General features: G+C 36.5%; 1 protein-coding gene across 2 annotated transcripts in view; it reads left to right on the top strand.

Annotated features, from left to right (window-relative positions):
* LOC140142853 (NAD(P)H-hydrate epimerase-like) overlaps positions 1 to 11799 on the top strand; it is a 106023-nt gene extending 94224 nt beyond the window's left edge. Inside the window, exon 4 of one of the 2 annotated variants that reach the window (XM_072164873.1) lies at positions 10406 to 11799. In XM_072164873.1, coding sequence (XP_072020974.1) covers positions 10406 to 10611 — 206 coding nt within the window. In that variant the 3' untranslated portion in view covers positions 10612 to 11799. The remainder of the gene's footprint in view (positions 1 to 10405) is intronic. The other variant, XM_072164874.1, reaches the window with a different exon arrangement.
* Positions 11800 to 18919: the final 7120 nt, after the last annotated feature.

The raw sequence follows: 18919 nt of genomic DNA, 5'->3' as shown, positions 1-18919 counted from the left end.
CTTTTAATCTGTGCAAAGATTTTTACAATTCATTTTACGGTACACACGCAAATATTTTATAATATATAAATTGCGTATTAAAAAATATAGACACAGATATTAATACATTTCACAACACTGTGTTTCACGCCAAAGCGATCTTCAGGTGAATAAATTAAAAATAGAAAACACGATGATCAAAGGCCTTTCCAAAAACTCCGTAATTCTAGCAACGCGTGCACGCGGCGCCGAAAAACACACCTGGCGCAAGTATGACGCTAACGGTAGGTGGTGACATAGGTTATGGAGAAAATGAATAGGCCTAAACATACCATATGAAACATTACTTTTTCTTAACACGGCTATGACGACATTTGCTTATCAGCTCACTTCTTTTGTTGAGCGAGATTCTTGGATTACTCATTTTTGAGTTTAAGATTGCCATTTTTTCTTCTAAACAAAGGTTACAAATTCCTGATTTTCTCATTTTGGTGTTGGATTTTTGGACTATATCCCAACTGATGTTGAACTTTTCATCTTTGTGTTTAAGCCCCAAACATATTTCGATAGTTCTGTCTCCTTTTTGTATTTTTTTATTTTTTAAGACTTAGTGTGGTTGTTGTACCTTTCCTTAAATGTACCGCCTGCTAATCCAATATATTGCTTTGATTCATTGTCTGAGTTTACTGTGGCTTTGTAAACTATAGCTTGAGATAAGCACTTTCCACTGAGAGGACAGCTGTCCTTTTTCTACAATTACACTCTTTTTCGGGTGGCTTATCGGCGCTTACGTCTGATTTGTGCGCGCTGCGGGATTTCATAATCGCGCCTATATTTCTCATGCAACTATAACTTACTTTCACGCTGTTCTTGTTGAATATTTTAAACAGCTTGCTCCCTCTTGGAAAATGCTTATTAATTAGGCGAATAAAAGTACCTCCTACGTTTGTTTTAACGTTCTTACTAAATGGCGGATTAAACCATATAACCTTTCTTTTTCTGCTCTTATTCTTCTTTTTGCTATTGTCTTGTTTCGTCGAATTGATGTTCTCCTTTTCACTGTACTGGATTTTTTCAGCATGGCCACATGAACTTAACGCTTCGTTATACGTTTCGGCTGCTTGGTCGAAAATCTCTTTGCTTGAGGACAAAGTAGAAATTCTCTTAATGATTGCTGCAGGTATATTTCTAAGTATTGTTGGTGGATGGTTAGAGCTGGTGTTGATATATACAGGTGGATTGTTCGGCTTTCTGCACGGCTTGTAGCTTCCGTTGATAAGATTCAGATTAACATCTAGAAAATTAACTGATTTAAGGTTCGTTTCAACTGATATTCGCAAGCCGTATGATTTGAAAATTTCTGTGATTTTCTTTCGCATTCTGTCTGCGTCACTTCCGGAACATTTTCTTAGAACAGCTAACCCATCATCGCGGTATAGTCCCACGCTTTCTGCACCAAGGTTTGTTTCAAGGTCATAAAGTATAAACAAGCCTACTAATTCACAGATTAGTAGACAGAAGAACTATCGAAATAAAGGAGACAGAACTATCGAAATATGTTTGGGGGCTTAAACACAAAGATGAAAAGTTCAACATCAGTTGGGATATAGTCCAAAATCCAACACCAAAATGAGAAAATCAGGAATTTGTAACCTTTGTTTAGAAGAAAAAATGGCAATCTTAAACTCAAAAATGAGTAATCCAAGAATCTCGCTCAACAAAAGAAGTGAGCTGATAAGCAAATGTCGCCATAGCCGTGTTAAGAAAAAGTAATGTTTCATATGGTATGTTTAGGCCTATTCATTTTCTCCATAACCTATGTCACCACCTACCGTCAGCGCCATACTTGGCGCCAGGTGTGTTTTTCGGCGCCGCGTGCACGCTGCTGCTAGGTTACGGAGTTTTTGGAAAGGCCTTTGATCATCGTGGTTTCTATTTTTAATTTATTCACCTGAAGATCGCTTTGGCGTGAAACACAGTGTTGTGAAATGTATTAATATCTGTGTCTATATTTTTTAAAATAGCTCTACCATTTATTGGTATCGAGCACTGTATAGCTGTCTGTGATACTTTTACTTCTTAAATTGCGTATTAAATTACTTGCCAAAAAGTCACAGGGATTTCATGGTTAACTGGACCTTCATCCCGTTGGGAAATTCATATTTATTCTATGTCCCCAATGAATGAAAATTTGACCTAATTATAAAATGACTTTATGGCACATAACCAAATGCAATTTTCATTGGGCTATTTGAAATCCATAAACTCCTATGGACGACATGACCTTAATCTTCTACACAGGGGTGTTGATTTCAAATGGAATACAGTAACCCCATTTAAAATTCACACTCCCTATTTGAGAGATTAAGGTCATGTCTTGCAAGAGGATGTATGGATTTCAACTGGAATATTAAATTTTTCTTTTAAAATCAGACAGCTACATAATGTTGCAGACTAAACCGGGGTTCGGTAGGGACGTGCGCTGAGATTTTGGAAGTGGACCCATAAATATACCAAATTTTCAAGAAATTTGGACCCAATGATATACCAAAAGTCAAAATTTTCTGCCGAATTTAACCAAAATTGTCTTAGTTTTTACAAATTTTCCCAAAATTTTAGGAAATTTTTTAAAATTTTGCCTAGATTAAAAAAATTTTGAAAAAAGGACCCATTCATATACCAAACTAGGCTTTTGAAAAAGGGGTCATTGATATACCAGAAGGCCGAAAATGCTACCCATGTTTGCGGCACGCCCCGTATGGTCATTTGTACTGAGTACCCCGGACTAAATACTAAATACTATAAAAAATTGTCAATTCACCAATGGCAATAACATCAGACTGATATTCATTTACTATTGTCAAATATTAGTTGTGTTCACATTGTCGGATGTACGCCCGGTGGAACTTGGTCAACGCAAGTTGCTAGGAGTAGCAAATGGTCGCTGCCAGGAGTAGTGGCAGTGTGAACGATGGTCATGCAGCGTAAGTTCCACCAGGCGTACGTCCAACAATTTACTCCTGACAAAAGTCAGGAGTAGCGAGTTGGTTGTAACCTCCACCAGGCGTAAGTCGCAATGTGAACGCTGCTACTCCTGGCACCCGGTGTTAGTTTGACCTTTTCATGGTTGGAACTAAGACATTACATATTGCGTGGTTGAAAAAGGTCCCGGAAACACCAGAAGTGGTAGCCAATGTTTCCGCCGACCAGAAGTGAATGCTTGGTAATGGTTAGCACTTGTTCAGTGCCTGTATGGGACCATGACAACCCCTCTCTGACATTACAAAATCCACCAGTCCTATCTCGGCGCAAGCGCCTCGTTGGCCGATTTGCGGCCATGTGCGCTTTGCTAGACCTAGTTCTAGGTAATGGTCTGTGAAGTGCTAAGATTAGGCTAGGTGTGGACACGCAATATAGGAGTAGCGAAAATATTTGTGGAATTTTTTATCAATGTTAGCGTAAATTTTGCCGGTTGTAACTCAAAATGTGAACACGACTATTACTACAGAAAAGTGTGAATCTAATTGTGCTAAGCTGTAATAACATATGGTGTAGATCATTAGGGGTGTTAAACAAATTACAACTAGTTATTTACTCTAATGAATGTGTGAGGTAGCTATCAGACCGAGTGGTGACATTATTGTCTGACTAATATGGTGAATTATTTGTGGGAAACACCACTCTGATGTATGTAAAGACTATAGGTGTACAATTTCATTGCCAAATTCCAGAAGCAGAAGTCTTGGTATATTTTTGGTGTATATCTTCCCAAGCACAAATGCATACAGCAGGGGTCATGGCAACCTTTTAACTATGTGGGCCCATACATTCTAGAATCTGTGGTGTGCCCAAAATATCCAATGAAAAAATCACTTTAAAAGGGATGTACCGGCAAAGGATGAATTACAGTTAGTAACAATGTAAGACAGGTATTTGTAAATTAAAAGAAAAAAAGTACAAAGTTTAACAAACTACCATAAAAACTCATTTGTTCCTGTTCCAGTAACTCGTTATAAGAGGCACATATGCTTATTTTTTCTTTTGCAATGTCATGTTTAGTTAAAACTGTAATACCACCCATAGACATACCACCTAGACCTATTACTGCCCATCCCTTACCACAGCGGGAGGTGAAGCCACATATCCAAGGTGATTTTGGTCGGGTGGTCGGACGCGGAGAAATAAGCGTTCATGTCTGAGAGAAAACGCGCTCGCTTGCGTGATTGTTGCGCCATTATCGTCGCGTCAAATGCAATAATGTTCCGAGACGCGAACATGTCTACTTGCTTGCGTCCGGTATGCGCCCTTGTCAAAGTCGTTGCTAAGCAGTGTCGGCTTCACTACGCGAACCAAAGTCATAGGTCTAGGTACTTGTTTGTCTGGGATACCACCTGGGTATCTACCTTTAACTTTTATTTGGCCTTTGGTCTGAAATAAGAAAAAAATCTTAGGGAAAATGGCGGCACATTCAGTGTCACCTTAAAGTCGCGTTTCAACCAAACCGATAATATAAAATGATTTAAAAAACTGAATGAAGTCATAATCTTGCAAATTAGATTTCAACCCATTAATGTTCCAAGCAGTTACAGAAATGTTAGCCATGGGTCTTTTCATTGGGCGTCTGCATGTATCAGTGGAAGAAATATCATGATCCTATTCAGAGCTAGATCCGGATTTTACAAGATCTTCCAGGATTACTAATTTCTGACCCTTACATGTATAATAACATCTCTTACCGGTTTCCTCATTAGCATGTTTTAGATTTTCCTGCTGTTTTCACGTAAGGACACCCGCAACATGTATTCTCGATCTCCTGAGTTCATCACACGAGCCTATAGGATGAACATTTTATCTTCCCAATGAGTAAATTTTGCGATCAATGATCTTGAGTTTCCCAGGTTTGAACCGTCTGATCTGCATATGCGATGCGTGCAAATAATGTCTCTATCGCTCCAATCTTTATCACCAACGCTTGCACGCAAGGCTTCCAGAACCTTACAGTTTTTACAGTTTTTATTTTTTGTCTCCTTGATGTTGAAAAATCTGATATTATCACAACAAGAAAAACTCTCAAGGCGATTGCATTCTTGGTCAAGTTTATCAACAGATCCAGACAGGCTATCACACTTTTTAAGAAGCTCACCAATGTTTTCTGCATCCTTTTTTCTCTGCATTTTCAGCTCCATTTTTTAAAGTTCGTCCATCATTTTCTTCTGATCTTTTTTTATGGTTTCACAATCCGTCTCAAACAGGCCTTGTCTGATAACTAGCACCGTAAAGTCTGTCTGTAGTTTTTGATGTTAGACAACAAACCTTTTATCTCTGATTCTCCACAGACGATTTGTTTCCAAGTTTATCAAATGGATTTCATAATATCCTCATTATCAGGTCCTGGGTTCGTTTCAATGTCCGCAGCTTGCAACAGAATCAATCGCTGGCACATAGGGCTGGTAAACAAACAGTAAAATCTGTCATAAGCAGGCTAATTTGAGGCGGCGAACCATGATACCGTAGCATCACTACCCATTGGCAGTACACCAGTCATTTGCCGTCCTCTGCTGAATACAGTGTGATGACTGTAGATACAAATAGTGGCCAACACATATCTGTATAAAAGTCTGTCTTTCTGCCACTTTCATACTTCTCTGGGACATCCACACATCTCCAATCTCTTGGGTGATGGTATGTCCCTATTTGGGCCAGCCAATATCTTTATGTGAATTTGGGATTTATTTTCAATATTAATTTGTGCCAGCTTTAAGCTTAAAAGCTTTATTAGAATCAGCCAAACTTGTCGTGTTTGAAATGGATGATATGAGAGCAATTTTGAATTTATGTCTGGGGAGGGCGGGTTAGTGTAGCTTCTCACCACTGTGGCCGGGGTTCAATTCCCTGCATTGCCACATGTGAGTTTGGTTGCCGATCCATGCTCATCCTCGCAGGTTTTTCTCCGGGTGCTCAGGTTTTCCTCCTGCATCTAAAATCGGACCTCTTCCCATATCCCTGTCCAGTCACATCCGGATGGCATCCCTTGAATTTAGTAGCCTCTGAGCACTATTGGGCTTAGCCTGGATATAGTATTTCAGAATTTTGGCAGAGAATAACAAAATCAAAAGTTGACCAAAATCATATATTAATGTAATGTATGTTGTTTCTTATAAAAGCAATATACCAACATATAAATCTTCAGAACCACTGACTTACAAGGGTGTGTGTACTAATCTAATTCAAGTAGATTTTTAATATATTCTTTCGTAACAATATTTGGTTAAATTGTGAGATTACCATGGAGATGTAATAATTCTTCCCTGGCCATGAAAGCTGACTGCATTGTAATCAGGCGACAGTGACAATCAAGACTCGCAACCAATCGCTTGATTGACTCTGAGGGCAATGAATTTATCTTGATTATAGCTTGATTAACGGTTACAAAAATTGACATAGTTGATCAAGGTTTTGATTAATTCATGAGAATGTGACATGCTATTAAATTCTGATTACAATTTGTCGTGTTGTACATGCAATGGCTGCCTGATGTTAGAGTTTGAAATTGCATTTGTAGAGAAATCCAAAAACTTATCTTATGAGGTATTGGCCCTGCACTCAGTATAAATGACCATACGCGGACATGCCGCAAACATGGATAGCATTTACGACCTTTTGGTATATCAATGACCCCTTTTTCTAAGCCAATTTTGGTATATGGATGGGTCTTTTTTTCAAAATATTCTCAATTTTTTCAAAAAATAGCTCAATTTTGCCTCAATGTAGCCAAAATTTTGAAATTGTCCAGAAAAATCCGGGAAAATTTGTAAAAATTAAGACAATATGGGTTAAATTTGGCCAACAATTTTGAATATTGGTATATCGATGGGTCCAAATTTCTTGAAAATTTGGTATATTTATGGGTTCACTTTCAAATTCTCAGCAGCACACCCCTACCAAAATCAAACTTGAGTACCCCCCCCTCCCCCCAGAATTTTTCACAGTGCTGCATATTTTAAAGGTCAACAGGCAGCTATTGCACACTAGAGGACTTGCTTACACTCATATGGCAAGTTGAGTTTGTTATGATTGATGGATTCACAGTGTGGATGTCATATATTGGCTATTCCAACTGAAATCCATACACCCCATATAATAGACATGACATTAATCTCCAACACAGGGAGTGTGAATTTCAAATGGAGTCACCCATTCAGTGACATCTGCTCCAAAATGGGCTATTTCAGTTGAAATTCTTACACCCCTTATAATAGACATGATCGTAATCTCCCACACAGGGAGTGTGGATTTCAAACAGGGTTTACCTGAAGGAGTAACCCCTTTTGAAATCTACATCCCCTGTGTGGGAGATTAAGGTCATATCTGCCATAGGGGGTATGGATTTCAACTGGAATAGCTCATTGGAATTAGATGAGGAAATCAGGCCATTAATAATGAATGCAACACATTAATGGTGCTCTCAGTGATTCTCAAAATCAGAAAATATGAAAAAAAAGGAGTAATACAGTGTGTCCCAGAAAGATTTGTACTGTTAGGAAATATTTGGATATTTAGTAGCAGTCAAGTAAGCTAAATAGCAGTCAAGTTAGCTCAATCGATAAGGCATTCAACTATGGTTGCGGGTTCAAAACCCTGGCTTTGGTTTAGTAAGCTCTTGTGGAAAAGTTGAATTAGCTTGAAATTCCCCTGGAACTTACTGCCTCATTATAACCCATACAAAATTTGAGGAGCTGATCTTTGTTGTGAAGATCATTTGTGGAATGCCTAGGGTGTGTGCTCTTGGAGCTGCAAAGTCTCTGAGTTGTTGTTAAATGGTACATGGAATGATGTGGGGCCGTAGTGGTCAGCGACAACCTGTTAAGTGTGCTGAGGCTTGTGGATCAACATCTATTGTCTGTCCAATTAACTTAGACACCCAGTTTTTGTTACTTATTTGAAAAATATCCACTTTCAAGGAAAGTCATGAAAGAAAAGTGTTAACATTTGCTGAGACCTAACGGGATTTTTGTGTTTCCAAAGCATTGAGTGAGAGTTTACCAGAAATTCTATTGAAATTGGAAGATTTTTCTCAACACTTTAAAAATAATCCGGTAGAAGTTGGGTACCATTATTTTGGAAGGTCTCATTATACAGATTTGTAGGTATTGTGATTTTGGATAGTGAATGGATGAATAGTAAATTAATTCTACTCCTCACCAAAAACATTTTATAAAAATGAAAAATATAATTCAGTTCATAAAATGCAGACAGTGTTTCTTATTGGTATATTTATTCTTAGTGTATTAACGCAGTGATCCCAGTTGTCCCTCAACCAATTACAACAATTCAATTGCGGTATTTGAATCTTGTTCTGTGCATGCTTTTGGCTTGGCCCAATTCCAAGAAAATACAAATTGTATGCCCTATGAATGTTCTGATGTTATTGGTGAGGAGTATAATAATTCACAATACACTCCAGACGCACAGTAACTTGCCCTATCATTTGTTATAATGCACCAACTGTGACATCTTTTGAGTTATAGAGGTTGTGCATGAAATTATTGATTGGCTCCAAACAAAGGATTTGAACCGGTGTCCTTCACCGAAATCCACAGTCCATTCAATCAAATATTGTCATCAACCTATTTGATCGTAGTTTATTTGTTATGCGTGTGAGACGACTTCTCGCGGTGATTGCAAACTTGCTTTTGTTGAATGCATTTGAGTAGACCGCCATTATTGTGAATTAGTAAAAGGATCAAAGAAAAAGGGTGTCATCACTGATCAATATGCATGACTACAATGTTCAAACACCCTTACTGTAAATAGATTATCCCATCAAAAGTTTCAAGTCATTAGGAATATTCGGCTGGACCCAGATATCTTGCTGTAAATCGGTCAAAATTGAATAAAAGTAGACAAGGAAGAATATTTTTTCATCGCTTTACTAATAATTTCTGTTAGGTCTGACCGTGTTTAGCAACCTTTCTTTCATGACTTTTTGCCAAAGTGAAAACTTTTCGAAATATATCCTAAAAACCGGGTGTCTAAGTTATTTGGACAGACAATAGGCATTGTGCATGTGCAGTATAAATCACTGCACTTTTTAAATGCCCTGCATGCTAGCCATAGGCTTCAACATAATAAAAATTCCTTTAAAAAGGAATGGGTGCCCAATGTGAGCTTGGATGTGATGTGAGGAAATGCAAGGGGTTTAATTTATTCAAAGAATTTCATCAGCAACGAAGGGAAGAATATTAAATGTAAAGGATATGTATTGAAGTAGGTGAGGTGTATGGGAACGCATGGGATTTAACAAGATTGGTTTGAAAGCGAAATGTAGAAATTGGTATTTGATTTTGGTTGTAAATAGTTGGGAATTGTATAATGTGGGGGTTGTATTGTATTGAGGATATTGATTATTGATGAATTATTAATGAGGGATGTTTATTGCTGTGATCGACTGCATCGGATTTTATCTCAAGAATCACTCAACCAAACTAGAGGCTTGCCTGTACTCATGTTAATGCATTTTTCATGCTGATTCCAAATATGGTCATGAAAATGTAAAATTCAGAAATTTTGTAATTAAACAAAAATATGAAACTTGTTATCTGCAGTTGATACCCATTTGGATCGGGTTGAGGGCCCAAATCAGACATGACGGATTTGACATTTTAGTTAATGTTGGAAGGTTTCTGTCATTCAGTGCAATACATAATTGAATGGACCTGTTTTTCTCCTTTTGGTCAATTGTTCATTTATATGAAAAAAATACCACTTGATGACTTATTCCTATATATTTCAAAGATCAGATCACCTGAAGTGCCTTTTAAAGCCTTAATGTACGATCTTTTTTCAGAATTTACCTTTATTTTTTTCAAACCCGATTTTTTGGCATATTTGTAATACTTACACATGTTCTAACTTAAATCTATGAGCACACTGTCAAATTCGCCCTATTTGTAGTAAAAGCGGGATGATTTTCTGTTGGTCCGACATAAAATCATAATTTTTTAGATTATGATTTTATGTCCGCCACGATCGCAAACCGTAGTCTCATACAAAACTCGTTTGGTTACGCTCCCTCCACATGTGGAGGGAACGGAACCACACTGGCCGCGTAGGAGACTAACTCTGAGGCCGCACTCGCTGTCCTAATCCAAATAGTGCGACATGTTTCGAGTGATAGAGGTGAAGTTTATGATGTTGTTTCTTTGCAAATTCCCAATGTTTTTCACGTCCAAATGTATGATTGCATATTATCATTTTGGAAGAAAAAAAGAAAAAATCCAAAAATTTAAAAAGATCATACATGAAGGCTTTAATGAAGAATGTGTTTGCTGTGATCCATAGTAAGAATTCAATTCTCACAACTGAGTTTAAGACCTTACATCGACATTTCTTTTTGTTTTCTTTTTTTCTCCTACATTATCTGCAGGTTGGCATGTGGAAAATGGTGATCCGAACGGTCTCCAGCCCGAAATGCTGATCTCATTAACTGCTCCAAAGAAATGCGCCAAGTTATTCAAAGGTAAATACCACTTCCTCGGTGGGCGGTTTGTACCGGCTGATTTGGAAAAGAAATATGAACTCTCACTACCACAGTACCCAGGAACTGACTGCATCCTGCAGCTGAAACATTGAATATTCACCTGGATCATGAATATTCAATAATGACTTTGGAATATTCATTTGTACCGGCTGATTTTGGAAAAGAAAATATGAACTCTCACTACCACAGTATCCAGGAACTGACTGCATCCTGCAGCTGAAACATTGAATATTCACCTGGATCATGAATATTCAATAATGACTTTGGAATATTCATTTGTATCGGCTGATTTTGGAAAAGAAAATATGAACTCTCACTACCACAGTATCCAGGAACTGACTGCATCTTGCAGCTGAAACAATGAATGTTCACCTCGCTCATGAATATTCAATGACTTCGGAATATTCATTTGTACCGACTGATTTTGGAAAATAAAATACGAACTCTCACACAGTATCCAGGAACTGACTGCATCCTGCAATGAAACAATGAATGTTCATCTGGCTCATGAATATTCAATGACTTCAGAATGTTCTTTTGTACTACCTGATTTTGGAAAAGAAAATAAGAATTCTCACTACCACAGCACCCAGGAAACGACTGCATCCTGCAGCTGAAACAATGACTTCATGAATATTCACCTGACTCATGAATATCCAATGACTTCATGAATATTCACCTGACTCATGAATATCCAATGACTTCATGAATATTCACCTGGCTCATGAATATCCAATGACTTCAATTTAACAGACTGCATCCTGCAGCTGAAACACATCTTTGGCCTATAAACACCTCCTTTATATATGATTGCTATGGTTTTATGAGCGGTGATGACTATTTTTGGAATAGTAGAGGATTATATTTTCTTCAAAAATCTCACTATCCTGCAGTAACTAGAAACAGACTGCATATTGCAGGTGACCTTTGATATATATATGGGCCATTGTTATTATGATATGTCATTCAATATAAAGTGTGAAGTTGTAACTTCAAAGTTAGCAGCGACATGTTGCCTTCCTATGATTTCATGTAGCATACCTATGATTTCATGTTGCCTACCTCCCGGGCCTACCTTTGATGTCATATTGCCTACCTATGATTTCATGTTTCCTACCTATGATTTCATGTTGCCTACCTATGATTTCATGTTGCCTACCTATGGTTTCATGTTGCCTACCTATGGTTTCATGTTTCCTACCTATGGTTTCATGTTGCCTACCTATGATTTCATGTTGCCTACCTATGATTTCATGTTGCCTACCTATGATTTCATGTTGCCTACCTATGATTTCATGTTGCCTACCTATGATTTCATGTTGCCTACCTATGATTTCATGTTGCCTACCTATGATTTCATGTTGCCTACCTATGATTTCATGTTGCCTACCTATGATTTCATGTTGCCTACCTATGATTTCATGTTGCCTACCTATGATTTCATGTTGCCTACCTATGATTTCATGTTGCCTACCTATGATTTCATGTTGCCTACCTATGATTTCATGTTGCCTACCTATGATTTCATGTTGCCTACCTATGATTTCATGTTGCCTACCTATGGTTTCATGTTGCCTACCTATGGTTTCATGTTGCCTACCTATGGTTTCATGTTGCCTACCTATGATTTCATGTTTCCTACCTATGATTTCATGTTTCCTACCTATGATTTCATGTTGCCTACCTATGATTTCATGTTCCCTACCTATGATTTCATGTTGCCTACCTATGGTTTCATGTTGCCTACCTATGATTTCATGTTTCCTACCTTATGATTTCGTGTTGCCTACCTATGATTTCATGTTGCCTACCTATGATATGCACCATGTTATTGCTAACTTTAGTTGCCTGAAGAAAAGGAATGGGAAAACATTCCAGTTAAAATCCTGTATGGAAGACATGACCTTAATCTCCCATGAATTTTAATTCGATTCACCTACTCAAGTAACCCCATTGGAAATTAACACTCTCTGTGAGGGAGATTTAAGGTCATGCCTTACAAGGGTGTATGGATTTCAGCTGGAATAGCCCTTTTCCTGCTGGCTAGTTTAGTTAGATCTTGGTTGTGTTCTAATAAATTTGGGTGGCATTTTTCGGTAAACTAGTTTGGAAATGGGATTTTGTGAAAATTTGCACCTTTTTTGCATAATTGAACTGTAATTTTGAATAGAAATAATTGAAAATTAGTATATTTTTGGGTAGATATTATACATCCTTTTATCCATCTGAAATACATAGTTTTTATTTGTATCCCATTTGCATACAGACCTGTGACAAAATGTGTTATGATCATAACCATTTACAATATGTGACCATCCAGCACAACTGAGCCCTGAAGTCGCCAATCATCATTTTTGAGATATTCAATCAAAATATTCTGCTTGAAATTAGCTTTAAAATGATGTATATCATGTCTATAGTACTTGACATTTAAGTAGTGAAAAATCAATAAAACAGTCAATAAATCCTTTGTTTCCTATTGTTTATTGTTAAGTTCAATGGAGCATATATCAATAGTGGCACTCGCAACATCCGGGCTCAGTTGTGGTGGATGGTCACATATGATTTAAAATGATTTTGAAACTTGTCGTCGTCTGCAGTCGACACCTGTGTCGAAAATTCAACCTTTTGTTAAATGAGATTCTAGTCTACACATGTGTTGTTAGTATAACTATTTTGTATATTGAGATTGCATTAAGTATTTTGGTTACACATATTTTAAAGGTTTCTATATAAAAAAAATTGTACAGGTGATTTTGATGTTTGTTGATTGGCTTACATTTTGTGCTGTTAAGAGGTATATAAGGCGATCTTGAATTTAATGGTTTTTCGTCTCAAAGCCCCCACACACATTAGTAAAATCGTCCGCTTTTTGCATGTTATTCCTGCTGGATTGAGTAATTTTTTTCCCAAATCCACCAAACAAAAATCTCATGTCTAAAACCCATCAGATGACAAAATAGCCTAAATCTTAAATCTCTATAAAATTCTTCATCTTGACCACAGTGAAACCTCCTTGAGATTCCGCATATACCATATTCTATCCAATAAGCACCCATACCCCAATAAGCGCCCAACCAGGGTATTTTCAATTTACTAAAGGGTACCATTAATGTTGAAATGACTGATATACATTGATACAGTGAAATAGCTTGAGGATTTGAAGTCCTGTGTAAATTTGCAATACATTTACTGCATCAGAAAAGCTATTAGATTGTCGTGGGACCCTATTATAACATAGGTAAATTTGTCTAATGAACGGCCCTTATGAAAAAATTAGGTAAACCAGGTAAAAAATAAGGGCCCACCCAAAATGATTTTGTAAAGCGCCCTTGGCGCTTATTGGAATGAATACCATAATAGGTTTTCAACTTGGGAAGGGTTTTGAGACAAACTATTATATTAAGACGGCCTAATGAGAGTCAAGTTTTGGTAAAGAGATACAAAGCTATAATAGTAGTGTATTGAATTTTTACAAAAAGGGAGACCAATTTTAACATAATTTATGACCGATATAAATCACTTGGTGAGTGCAATATACATGAAGTCATCAACCATGTTGGTCCTTTTGTTGGAGAAAGTTGTTTGTGTTTCAATTTGTTTACCAATATAATTATTTTGGTTTTTTTACTTTGTAGCAGTTTAATTGAGATATAATTAATAGCTTCTAAGACATTTAATTACTTTAAATGTTTCCATTTACATATATATATTTTAATTTTGACAAAGAAGCAGCATATAACTATATTGCACTCACCCGTCAAAATAAGGACCCATCACATCAAAACAAGACAGTTTTCTTTGAAATGAACATTTAGGTCCGTATATATGCACAAAAGAGTTAGACTCGGTCTAAAGTGGAATTAGTTACATAAGAAATGGTCCTTTACTCTTATTTCCTACCAAGAGTAGCTACATGTAGCAAATTCTTAAGATTTAAATGCAAAGTTCGAAATAATACAAAATAACTTAAACAAACGTACGATGTCCTTTCTCCTGGGACTAAATTCCACTCAGACCTGGTCTAACTTAAGACCTGGTCTAACTCTTTATAAATACAAACCTTACATTTCTCAACCAAATTAAAAACCTTTTTTTACTTTAAATTGGCATCTCTCACATTGATGTCAGAGTTAGGATATTAATTACATTCATTTATATACTCTCCTGGTAAAAAATCTGGACGTTCCTGTACCCAATTTTATAGACTTTGCACAATAGGGTATTATCTGTGCTCTAGTGACCTTAACGATTCATCCCAATGTTTATGTGGAGGGTATCTGCCTTTTATTTCTTTCGTATGGTATGATGACATGGCATAGTTAACCGTAATTTAATATGATATGCAATATGATATGTAATCATGATGCTATGATATATGCGATATAATATCACATGGTGTTATCATGATATTCTATATGATATGATATAATTATGGTATGATACATGACATGATGTAATTATGATATGATGCTGATTATAGGTTAATAACTGCGCATTAGTTATTTGGAGGGCATTGTGAAAAATCTAAACATTTTGCCTTTGGAACCGAGGAATATTCCGAGCAAAATGTTTAGATTTTTCACAATGCCTGACATATAACTGATGCAAAGTTATTAACCGAATTCATAACCGTCAATTTTAACTCATCACTCAACCAAATCTCAAGATTTTATTCTCCGAAATTTGTTAACTAAACAATTTTTATCAAAACTTATATTTCGCCCTTCAAAAAGTCGAATGGGATAAAACAGACTTACCAATTACAGCACTGCGCAATCACGCCATGTGCAAATATGGTAGTTGCGTGCGCGTATAGAGTTCCTGACGCAACAGATGCGCACTACGCAAAAGTCATTGTACCGCGTAAGGATACGCATAGGTCATTGATGGATATCAATAACCTCCGCGCCGGTGTGCGTATATCATCTAAAGAGCAATTTGATTGGGACGCACATATGGCATAATACGCGGAGGTTATGAATGTTATGATATATTCTATATGCTATGTGATATGACATGATACTTCTTGTAATGATATATCATATAATAATATGATACATGACACATGATGTAATGCCAAATGACATGACATAATGATGTTCTATGATAAAGTATGATATATGACATGTAATAATGATTTTTTTTATTATGGGGAATGGTATGATAATTAATGGCTATGATCATCATGGGATATGATACAATATTTTACACTTTGATCAGCTCGTAATCAGCGGGAATTGTTAGGCTTTTACCACTACGCCGAAAAGTAGACCCACGTTAGGAGTGATAAAGTTGATCTGTCTGGTCTATATTGTGTGTGTTAAATAAAGTAGACAAAGTATAGGTCTTCAATTAATACTTTGTGATGCTTTTGACGAGATGTCACAAGGCAATTCTCAAAATAAAATATATTGATATTAATCTGCGATGTTATAAAGGCCTGCCGATTACAAGCTATCAAAGTATACTTAATCATATGCCATGGCATGATCTGATATATGACATGAAAGAATGAGACATGGTGAAAATATTAAAAATTCTCAAACATTTTATTTGCACAGGTAATTTTTTATTTGCTTTTTCTTAATTCCAGTAAAGTACACTTTATGTTTGGTTGCACAGCTTGTGAGCTATAAATTGAAATCCATACCCTTCTGCAGAAGGGCTAAATAGGGTTACTTTATTGGTGACTCCATTTAAATTCTACACCCCCTGTGTGGGAGATTAAGGTTACATCTTCCATAGTGGGTGTATGGATTGAAATGCTAAATGCCAATGAAAATGTTAAGTAGGTAATGGGCAATGCACAGGAACATATAAACACAATGGGGAATGATTGCTTGTTATATCCTTCATTAATAGATTCTTGTTCATTGATTGGTTAAAAGTGTGTCATGTGATCAAAAATAGACACTATTCTGTGAGGATGTGGCAAAAAGTACTATTTACGTCTGTAAATAGTACCTCCAAGCCGTAAATAGTACTTTACTATTTACGGATAGCATAGAGCATAAGAATAACGTTGAACGTCTACATTGACTATGGGAATATTTTGTAACTGCCGAGAAACGACAACACGAACATCTCGAAATATTAAACCAAGCTGAAGTGGGCTGCTACTGCTAAAGAAGATTCATGATTTCAGCTGTTTAATTTGAATTTGTTACCAGTTTTAGCGCAGGAATATCGTACTGTTTTCAGACCAAAACGAGTCAGATTCAGACCGATACTGACGTGGTACTGGTAAGCTTAAAAACAAACACTGACAGGGCGAGGCTAGTCTTGGACCGCCTAGCCCATGAGCCTAGGCATAGTGCCGTGCGTACGGAGGCCTATCCCGATGCATGATGACCTTCGCGTTTACATGTAGGCCTAAATCTTTTTACGTGTAAATCTTTTCACAATCTTTGTACAAAAAATCTATGAATGATGGCATAGTGGAAGATACAATTTGAACAAATAGGGCCTACACTGACAACGAGTAAGCTTTAAAAACCACTACCGGTAACATGTCATACATGTGAACATAATCAGTGCATAGCCTAGGCCTATATGGGCCTAATTCGTAGCATGGTGGAGTTTTCTTGTAATCTTTTAACCAATCAATGAACAAAAAATCTATGAATGAAGGATATAAAACAAATATATACTGCCTTCATTCGAGGTTCTGGTTTAAAACTATGGTCCCTCGCTGAGATCAATAGTACAATTTTCCTTCGGGGCTGCGCCCCTCAGGAAAATAGTACTAATTGATCTCACCTCGGGCCCATAGTTTTAACCAGAACCTCTCATGGCAGTATATATTTGTATACTATAAGCGGAAACTGTTACAATTGTACAAGACAACAAATAAACATAAATCCTGTCCGTGACACAACCCAACTTGGAAAAAAAGCATCATAAAGCTAAAGGTGCATCCGTCTAGTGATCGGAAGGTTGTGAGTTTGAATCCCATGCCGGCACATTCCCTTAATTGCTTTTTTTTTCTAGTCTGGTTGTGTGCCAGTCAGGATTTATGTTTGTTTGTTGTAACATGTTGGGTTGATAAACTGTTCTTTATTTCTTGCCAATGAAATGCTTAATATCAACTAATATTAGCTATTAATTTAATTCACATTGTGACCTAGCAGTATGCCATAACAAGACAGCATGACATGACATGACACCTTACTATCGACAAATGCAATGCTAATTTGCTTAAATTAGCTGATAATATCAGGCATACATGTATAATGATCAACCATAAGGCCAAAAAAAAAAGTTGTGTTGCCCTCAACCGCCCGACCCTAAATCTTGAAAAATCAGGGTCAGCATTTTTTTTTTGAATGATGATTTGTACAGATTTGTTCAAAAATCAATGTTTTTCACTTAAAATTAATATTTTATTGAAAGACTAGTCTTTAATTGATGTCTAACAGGTATCCAGAAGTCAAAATTGACAAATGTTTCCTAATTGAAGAAGCATTATTTAATATTTGAGGGGATTTTTAAACAACTGAAGGTTTGAAAAAAAAAAAAAATCTGACCGTCCGACCCAACTTTCCCATTTTTCCACTTGAGGGCAACACAACAATTTTTGCCTAATATGATGCTGATATGATCAGGAAGTATGCCATAACATTGACAGTATGACACCTGACTATTGACAATGAAATTCTAATATGCTTAAATTAGCTGATAATATTGACCAGCCATAATAAGAGTCTTTTGGTGACAGATTGAGTAGAAAAATAAGGGGTCTTTGGGTGACAGAGTATGTGTTTGAAAAAAGGGGTCTTAGGATGACAGCAATGCTGAAAAGTGTGAGAGCCTCCCCTTCACCTTGACTCATAAGTTGATCTTTGAATGTGTAGGGTACAAATGCATGCTAGATAGGCTTCAATCCCACATAAAGTCCCAAATTTTGAGATATTTTTAAGAGCTATTTCAAGAACCACTGAAACAATTACTGGGCTTGTTTTGAACACTTGTATGCATTTTGCACGCTGATTCCAAATATGGTCATGCAAATTTGCAATTCTAAAATTTTTTAATTAAGAAAAAGAACTTTAACATGTCGTCTGCAGATGACACCAATACTGAGAGGGTTAATTTGGGTCGAATTTGGAATTGTGGGTGTGGTAGATAATGAACCATGCCACTATTAAGAGATCTGGAATGAGCATTTTGACAGTATTTTTTGTGGGATGTGAGAGCACATCAGACATCGAATTGCATTCTGAATATGAAGAATGTCTTTCTGATAACAAATAATTTTCATTTTTTGAAATTCACGATATAATACAAATTTTATAACAAATTATTAAAATTTGATATTTTTCACATTTTTGATATATAACAGTCCTCAAAGTAAATTTTATAAATCTAATGATATATTCTTAAAGTATATGTAGCTGG

Source organism: Amphiura filiformis, chromosome 20 (assembly GCF_039555335.1).
Source record: "Amphiura filiformis chromosome 20, Afil_fr2py, whole genome shotgun sequence".
NCBI lineage: Eukaryota > Metazoa > Echinodermata > Ophiuroidea > Amphilepidida > Amphiuridae > Amphiura > Amphiura filiformis.
The sequence above is the reverse complement of the archived record's forward strand: the minus strand, read 5'-3'. Positions and strand labels throughout refer to the sequence as shown.